Raw genomic sequence first — 9334 nt, 5'->3', positions numbered from 1 at the left:
TCCTGTACTGAACTGATGCAGATATTTGTCGTTTTTTCTCTCTCTCTCTCTCTCTTTCTCTCTCTCTCTCTCTCTCTCTCTCTCTCTTCTGCAAGAGTGGTCATGCATTTAGCATTTACTAGATAATTTATTTTCAAAAAATAAATATACCCAATGGACCAATAACTTTCAAATGATTTTATGACAAAATCCTTTTACAGCCAGTGAGAAAGCATGAAAGCCTTTATCTTGAACACAGTATTTGATCAAAGATTCACATATAAAAACAAACTTTTTTTAAGGGTGAGGGTTTTGACTGGTGTTTTTTTTTATTTTTTAACCCTCATTACTTTCATTCCTCTCATTAGGTTTCTCTTCTCACTTTGACAAGGTAAAGCCCTCGACTACTAGGAAATAACTGAGAAACAGAAATACACACCACAGCACACAATCCCTTAGGTTTTAGATCGGAATGCAACACACACAATTCAAAAAATATATTCTCTATTCTTTGCAGTAGATGTCTTTTTCTTCCTTTGTACATATAGAAAAAATACACGGGTAATTGAATTGACCATCAGAAATGCTTTCAGAGAGTCGTGGGTAATGCAGCTGTGACAGCACTGCTCTATCCTAAGTGTCTGCAGTGTCCTGTGTGCCATTAAGCATCAGGGATCGTGATCCCCTGTGTGTTCACATGAGCGTTCACACAACCTAAAAGGTGTGGAACACTGCTCCCTGCCAGCGTCCTGAGAGCCGTATTTACTCATATTGACATTTTTTTTTTCAGGGTTCAGCCCCTCATTGTGTCATGTGTGTTCACAGGTTGTCACTTCGGGTAGAGGCGTCTGGTCCTGCATGACCACTTGAGGTGGAGTGGGCGCGGGACGAGCGTGCGCGACCGAGTTTTTCTGCAGCTCCACTCCGAAGGCAGGAGGAGTGCTCTGCAACTGTCTTCTGTATTGCACAAAGCTGCAGGTCTTTAGGATGATGGCCAGTATGTTCTTTCCGATCAGGATCCCCGATACCCTCGCGTCCCTGTACAGAAACATGTTCCCTCCGCGTATGAAGAGCGTGATGACGTTAATGGTCACCAGGCTGAGGATGGGGTACAGGAGCATCTTGTGGGGGACAATGTTGATGCCCTGCATGCTGATTTCGCTCAAAGAGACGCAGGGCAGCACAAGGAGCAGGATGTAGCAGTAGAAGAACATGAGGCCCTCTGCCCACAGAGGAAGCCCTTTCTTCTGAGGCTCCCACAGGTTAGCTTGGATGTCCAGTATGTCCAGCAAGTCCACCACTACCCAGAAGAGGCGATTGCGTATCTCCTCCCGTTTCTTGAAGGCCCGGACGTACTCCATGTGGTCAATGGCCACCAGCACGACAAACAACACCGGAATGCAAATGGACAGCAGCAGGGTCAAGGCTTTCCTCGCGAGAGCGTCCAAGCTTTTCCGATCCGCCTTGTAGTTTTGATACACAAAGTAGACTTTGATCTCGAGCACAAAGATGTAGAGGAACCAAAGGATCATGGCGTAGCCTCGTTTGGCAGTCCGCACCTCAGCGCCCACCCACACCGCCACGTAACGCAGCACGATCAAGAAGCAGATGTCCCCCACCATCACCATGATGCAGATGCCAATCTTGCGGGGCCCGTGGTTCTGCTCCACCAGGTAGGCATCGATCAGTGCCATGCTGCTCATGATAAGAATGGTGGAAAGACAAACGTGGGGCTTGTTGGTGGGGGGTGGGGGTACCATCCTTGCCTGGGTTGAAGGGGATGGGAGAGGATGACTGCTGATGACTGGGAAGTGTAAAGGTTCCTCAGTTTATCCAGACACTAGATGGTGGCTTTCCCCTCCATTGCTTCTGTCTTGGAAAGAATCCAGGAAGCATTAATTGGATTCAAATAGATCACTTCAATCATTCTCTGTTTGTCCCCAAGCCACCTGCCGGGTAGACAGCACCCCTCATTTAGTAAATGATGCTCATTGGTAAATGGTGTGTAAACATCCAGGATCACTTGTCAAAGGGATTAATAAATGTCAAGATGTGCCTACCTTTTACACCTTAATCATCATTTGTTGAACATAACTGTTCAATCAGTGGGGTGCAATTTGTGTTATTAGATTAAACAAAAGGTGCATCGTTGTGCTTTCAGTAGAGCTATCCATTATTTTTGACTCAAGCCTAAGATTTAGAGGGGAAAAAAATCCAACCCAATACTCACATGTGTCCCCTTTTATACTTTATCCTAATAACTGGAAGCAAGCGATCATCCATGAGACTGTGCTTGCGGATCAGAAAACCCATAGGTAATCCACAGGAGAGGAGAAAATGCCTGAGATCTACTCCTTCTCTCTCAGACATAAATCCAGCAGAGTGTGTATAGGTCTCTATTTTTTTTTCTCTATGGCGCAAGAGAGAAATCCCAAATCACTGCCGTCATAATCCACTTTCTACTCTAAATCAGGGGAAAGCATCTCAACGTAACTAAGAAGAAATACAATGCCGTGTTGTGCCCAGACAATTCAAAGGCCCAACTCCAAAAAAGCAAGAAAGAAAAAAAAAGTGGTAAACTTTGAAGATGAAAAAAAATAATCTCTGTCCAGAAGAGAAATTTCTCCCCAGAAGTTATTATCCATCATCCGCGGGCACCAAGATGAGACATTCTCCTTTTTTCTTGGTTAAGTCAGAAGAAAAACGAAGGGTTGTTGTGGTGTTTTAAATGCAGTGGGTGTCTGACTGTCCTGTTGCCACTCTGGTGTTTGTGCGTCTGTTTCTCTCTCTGTGTGTTTCTGCTCTCGCCACGCTCCGTTCTCCGACGTAAAACGCTGCCCCCTTGGCGAGATCCTGTCTGCTTTTCCGTCTCTCTGTCTCCTTCTTGAGCAGCTTTTTGCCAGAGCTACCGGGATCAACAGTGTCAGTGGATTCCCCTGTCTCCAGTCAGCACCACCACCGGCGCAGCATTAATCCAACACGGCAGCCCCTTCCTTGTCCCTGTCTCTGTGCGCTCCTTAGTCCCCCTGTATGAAGTGTAGAGAGAGGCTCTCTGCCGTGTCCAGACGCACTCCTGAGTCCTCTTTTCCTCGGGAGCTCGCAGCCACCTTCCTCCTCTTTCTCCCTCTTCTGCTGAAGTAAAGGCACTTGCTGTGTGGAGGTGACGCTCAGCAGAGCACAGCTGCAGAGAGACAGAGAGAAAAAGAGGTAGAGAGAGAGGGAGAGACTTTTTTTCCAGGGGGGTGGAGAAAGGCGGGCTGAGGAGGGGTGGGGGGGGTTAGCTGAATGCACAACTTCTCTCTCACCTCTTCTTTTTTTGTCACATTATGCTTATCACTGATATCCTTTTTTTCTCTCCAGCAATCTAATCTTTTAGTTCCCAGATAAAGCTGTACTCTCCTCACTCTTTAAGATGTGTTTTCTGTTTTTTTTCCTTCCCCTCTCGACTTGGAAGGTGCAGAGATTTAGAGTGATCCATAGGACAGAGGAAATCCTCTTCAGGGCGACGGGATGTAGAAATCCAGCTTCCCAGAAGGCTGTGGCTGTGAGTGGGGAGACTTGGTGAGGTGGGGTGGGAGGGGGGGGGGGGAGCAGTGGCTCCTCCTGACAGAGAGCCTTTCTATTGATCCACGAGCAGAGCAGTGAATCAGGACACTGAGACGGGGCCAGCGACCACAGATGAGGGGTGAGATGGCGAGGTACAGGTGTGGAGGGAGCAGATGGGAGGAAAATAAATGCAAGATAAGAACGTCTGCGATAAGACCGACTAAAGAATGCATGGGGTGGGACTAGATGGGACGTTTCAGTCAGACAGAATAGATTGAAAGATGATACAGTGCTTTGCAAAAGTAGATCTCCAACTAATGGAGCCTACAGATTGAAAATTTTGCCCAAATGGCCCCATGCTCAGGCAGATTAGGTGGAGAGAATATGTGAGCAGCAATTTTCAAGTCTTAGCAAAAGATCTAGATTTGGTTCAGGTCTGAAGTTTGAACACATGAATATGCATTGATCCAAACCATTAAATTGTATCCTTTTAGTGTCCTTAGAGCCATTGTTCTCCAGGAAGGTGAACCTCAGGTCCACTGCAGACCCATGTTTTCTTCCAGGATTGTCATGTGTGTTTAGCTCTATGCATCTATGCCATTGAGTCCAAGCAGATTCCCTTTTATCTGTTTAAAAAAGAAATCCCCATAGCATACTGCTGCCACCACCATGTCTCACTGTGGGAGCAATGCCGTCTTTTGTTAATACGTACGTGGAGGTGTGGGTGGGTGCTGAGGTGCAGCCAGGCGAGGCTACGCCACGATCCTCTGGTTCCTCCACACCTTTGTGTTTGTGATCGATGTCTACTTTCTGTATCAAAACTATAAAGCAGACAGGAAAAGGTTTGCATGCTAAATTATTTTAAATGTGACTGCTTTAAATGTTAGATAACCTGTGTGACAAAGACTGAAGCATAAGAAGCTAGCTAGGGACTCAGTATCCGGAGATTTCAACACAAGATTAAAGACATATTGTAATCTAAACCACCAAAGTAGTTAGCTTAAACCCTTTCTTAGAATGAATTTAGTGTAGTATCAGTGAGCACAATATGGTGGTGAATGATAATTTTAACAACTAAAGCCCTCCATTAACATGTCTGTGTCTTTTGTGTACCCTAATCAAGTCCTGAAGATACCACTGTGGTTTTCCTTGTTATGCATTTAAATCATGACCATTTGAATCTCATACGACAAGAGCATATTCTTCCAAATGTTTTCCGTGTCTCCTACAGGGCATGTTGCAAACTTGCCATTTCTTGTGGCATGACGGCTAATTGTTGCACCATCAACAGATCCCCCTACCTGAGCTGTTGATCTTTGCAGCTCCCCCAGAGTTACCATGTGCTTTTTGGCTGCTTTTCTGGTTAATGATCTTCTTCAGCCTACCAGTTTAGACAAATTACTATATATCGGTAGATCTGCAGTTGTTCCATTCTCTCTTTTTGGTGTGTTTCTTCATGATGGTGCTTGTTCACTGTTGTTCTCCACACAGATGGACTCTGAGCGCTAAAGTGGTGTCTCCTTAAGGCAATTGGCTGAGGTGGATTTTGTTTAGGAGTATCAGAATAAAGGGGACATTATACAAATGCGCACCAAGCTATTTCATTTGTGAAATTTTACAATTTATGCATCACTTTACTGTAACTTTTCAATTGTGTATTATTTTGTGTTGGTCAATCACATGAAGTCCTTTTAAAACAAATTGAAGTTTGTGTTTATGATTTTTTTTTTTTTTTTAGCAAAGAGGAGTAGGTTGGTGTATTTACTTTCAGATGCAGTATGATAACACGGATACTTCTGTTTATCCAGCTGGGCCAATTAGGGATAATCCTCCCTCAGAGGAACCACGCTGCTTTCATAACTACAGTATGAAGCCATTCCCTCGCTGCCTCATGAATTGCCGTTATTGACGAGTCAAAAATATTGGTTTTCTATGCTGTGTGCGGCTGCACTTTTCATCCGACTGTGTAATGACAACTGAGCATAATCGCAGTCAATCTCTGCTTCCCCCCCTCCCCCCCCCCCCAGCAGTTATGAATGGATGCGGCTGGCAGCTGTGGGTCAGCTGACAGCTGCCATCATCGTGGTTTACGACCTTTATCAGGTCTTTTTTTTATTTCAGGCATATGGATGTCTCATGTATGAGAGAAGAAGTCAACTGAAAAGCCATTGGTCTTTTGCTTGGTTTCTCATTGACTATTTCCTTTGGATTTATTGACCATTATTTAACCAAGACAAGTGGAGTGATAAAATGTATTTTTCTTTGCGAACAGTAAAATCGGTGTTCTTCCCGCAGCAGTTTGTTGTACATTTCAGCATCCATTACAAACCCACATCCTAGGCCTTAATGCTTTAATGCCAAGTGGTGTTTAAGGGTTGCAGCAACACGGAGGAGGGCTAGTTAGATAAATGAATCATTGTGTAATGAAAGGTCACAGTGCTGATCGTCTCGACAGCCAAGCGCGCCCTTTAACAGCCACCCGTCCTTGAACGGGACACTAACCCACTACCTGCCCACTCAGAGTCACTGTGGGTGACGGAGCAGGCTAAACGCTGGAAATTCAAATGAGGGGATGTGCTTGTCTGTTCCATGCGGGAGTAAATCTGTGATCTTAATAGTTTTGCTCCACCTGAAGTCACCATTGGAGAATGATACAGCACCTCTGTTTTCCATTTTAACATTCCTCCCACGTCTCGGACACTAATCTATAATTTATGTCTTCATTTACATGCCTTTTGTGATATACAATTGAGTCCAAGAGTATGTTAACCTCTTGATTAAAAGGCAAGGTACCCCAGGCATGGAACTGTAAAGATTATCTTTATTCATCAGTCCTCAGGATTTTTCAAATTTTGTTTCTATATCTGCTAATTTTAAACTTTATAACCACATAGGGAGAAACCTGTCATCTGCTTTCTAGTCTTTTGTTTAAATGGGGCAGATTTATAGCTTCTGCGATAGACTGGCGACCTGTCCAGGGTGTACCCTGCCTCTTGCCCATTGAATGCTGGAAATAGGCACCAGCACCCCTCGTGACCCCATGAGGGATAAGCGTGCATAGATAATGGATGGATGGATGGATGGATGGATGGATGGATGGATGGATGGATGGATGGATGGATGGATGGATGGATTTATAGCTTTTTTTCCTTTCTAAGTGACTAAGTGAAATGTCACCACCAGGTGGGCTATTGAGCACTGTCCGTAGTCCAAAACAAGATGTGTGAAAAGCCACGCCTCCCAACCCCCACTCCAGCTGACACCTGCCCCCCTTACCACTCCCCTTCTTACCCATCACCTTGTATGCAAATATTTGCAAGGGATAAACACACAGCAAAACAGCATCACCTTTTAGAGGAACATGTCTAGTGAAGAAGCAAGTAACTCATGACTTTATAATGTCGTTAGCACGAGAACGTTTTAATCTGCCGGATGTGCTTGCCGCCATTTGCTCCTATGCTACACTTCTCTGACGGTGGCATTTTGTGGGCAGGAAGGGGCTAAGCCCTGAGTTGCAGCTGTTCACATGCACGTACAGCCCGCCCAGCTATATAAACGAGAGACTGGAGAACAACACAGATAGATGGTGTGTGACGTCATACCGTAGTCCATCTAAAAAGATACCTTTACTTCTTCACATCCCTATTTTTAGGTCTTTCTATCTAAAGCAATGAAATTTTGCTTATTGCTCCTTTAATGTTAGTGGTTTCAGTATTGTCTCAGAATCAATGCAGTTGCAGATCAAGGCGTTTTTTACCCTTACAGTTCTGAAAAGGTGTCTAATTTACCTTGAAACATGAGCTAAGGACATGCAGTTGCATAATATATACATGCACACCCTGAGAAACTAACGCATTGTACAAAGAAATTGCTTATCTTACAAAGATTTCCTAAAATTGTTATGATCTGTAGGACTTGAATTATAGTTTTGTTCCAGTTCTGATTCTTATGATTTGTGTTTTGATATTAAGCTCTGTGTTTTGTGGTATTTTGTCATCCACGCAGATCTGGCGGTTCTGTTGAACATAAATGATAATTTTTGAAAACGGTTCTCAGAGTGGATGCATTTTTTTCTCTTAGTGTTTCTTTGCAGTGTTTACATAGTTTCTGTTTCGTTTCCCAGATATTGTCCTTTAGCGCCTCTCCTCTTGCTACCCAGCAGTTGTTTCACATTCTCTTAGGCAGACTAACCTGATTTAATTTAAGCAATCTTCTCTCCAGGTTAAGATAAAAAAAATTCTCTTATTGAACTTTTGCTTTTGTTGTAAAAGAAAAAAAATTGCTAAACAAATCTTCCCAGTATATGTGAGGAGCAGTTTTCAAAAGGCTATTTAATATATTATGGAAACAAGCTATTCAAATCAATTGGTCCTGTAAGAAAATTGCCTCTTAAACCTCCAATTACTTCCCTCAGGATTTTCTGGTAGAGAGCAGGATTCGTGGCTCCATCAACCACCCATTACTGTTATTAAGGTGATGCTTTATTTAAAGTACAGTCAATTGGCATGCTAAGAGGCTAGAAAGCCATGTGTGCTTAGAAGCGGCCTGCATACTATCTAACCGAGCCAATCTTATTTCCTACTTAACCATCTTATAGCCGCTTGTTAGACTTCAAGTGTTTCTACACACAGAGCCGAATGTCAAGAAACAATATTGTTTGCAAAAAACATATCTTGACAAAAATTTTGTTTCAGTCTTCTACCTCATTGTGTGTCTGTTATAGCCGTGTCTGTTGTGCCATACTCTCTCCAGTTTTGTATGATGGACAGAGCAGTGCTCTGTGAGGTTTTCAAAGGTTGGGATTTCTTTTTTATAGCCTAAACCTGCTTTCAACTGTATACCTGACCTAGCTGCCATGTTCCTCGGTCTTCATAATGCTGTTTGGTCACTAATGTTCTCCAACAAACCACTGAGGCCCTCACAGAGAAGCTGTACTGAGAATAAATTACAAAAAAAAAAAAAAAGCTCAGGACTACTCTAAACAACCAGGACTATACTAAAATGGTCCTCCATGTGCTTCAATATTAGCCCTGGTGAAGATCTTTTGCAAGGTCAGAAAATTGCAGTGCGGAGCCGTAACCCTTAGACAGTTTGCTCAGACAGAGTGGCCTAAATTACCTCGTGTCAAATACACATGCGACCTTGTGAGGTAGTTTGTTGGTACTGATTACTGCAAAAGGTGCCACCAAAAAATTATAAGTTAAGGCTATCTTTTTTTATTTTTTGTAACATTTTGCTGCAGTTTGCTTACGTAGCACATAGCTGAATCATGTTAGCTGTGTTTGGAGAAATTTCTGAGATTTCTGTGGGGGGTTTGTTTTGTTTTTTTGTTTTATCGTGGAAGAGTACCAACAGATTTGCCCAAGATGGCTGTCTCTCGTATCCAGTTGTTTGTCTATCAGCCTCCCGCTGTGGTTTGTTCTTGGCTTTTTGACAGGGACAACGCTTCACTGCTCAGTTTCAGGCAGACAAAGAGGCAGCAGATATCAGATACTAAAGTAGTTTGGTTTTGAGTCTGATGTGGATCTCTCTCTTTTGTTTTTGCTAATTTTTGGGCGTGCATTTTCAGAGAATGACACTCTCCATATTCAGAAATGTTCACTTGACAACCAAGAGCTGCAGATTTAGAAACTTGACTTCTTATCTTGACGGAAAACGTGTTATCGAGCGAAATCCAACACAGTGGGTTACACCTCAACCCAGCTCAACCAACCCATTCAGTATAATCTCTGAATATTTGAAAACAAAATACTCCCTGCCTCTGAAGTTACAGTAGAGCAGAAACATCTAAGAATAGTTCCTTCTTTCG

At 43.4% G+C, this 9334-nt stretch overlaps 1 protein-coding gene across 1 annotated transcript; it reads right to left on the bottom strand.

Annotated features, from left to right (window-relative positions):
- Positions 1-756: 756 nt before the first annotated feature.
- Positions 757-3169, bottom strand: LOC105921933 (transmembrane protein 121). The gene has a single exon (XM_036126661.1). It carries the CDS (start codon positions 1737-1739, stop codon positions 789-791), a length of 951 nt encoding a protein of 316 aa, XP_035982554.1. The 5' UTR covers positions 1740-3169; the 3' UTR covers positions 757-788.
- Positions 3170-9334: the final 6165 nt, after the last annotated feature.

Source organism: Fundulus heteroclitus, chromosome 22 (genome assembly GCF_011125445.2).
Source record: "Fundulus heteroclitus isolate FHET01 chromosome 22, MU-UCD_Fhet_4.1, whole genome shotgun sequence".
Lineage (NCBI taxonomy): Eukaryota > Metazoa > Chordata > Actinopteri > Cyprinodontiformes > Fundulidae > Fundulus > Fundulus heteroclitus.
The sequence above is the reverse complement of the archived record's forward strand: the minus strand, read 5'-3'. Positions and strand labels throughout refer to the sequence as shown.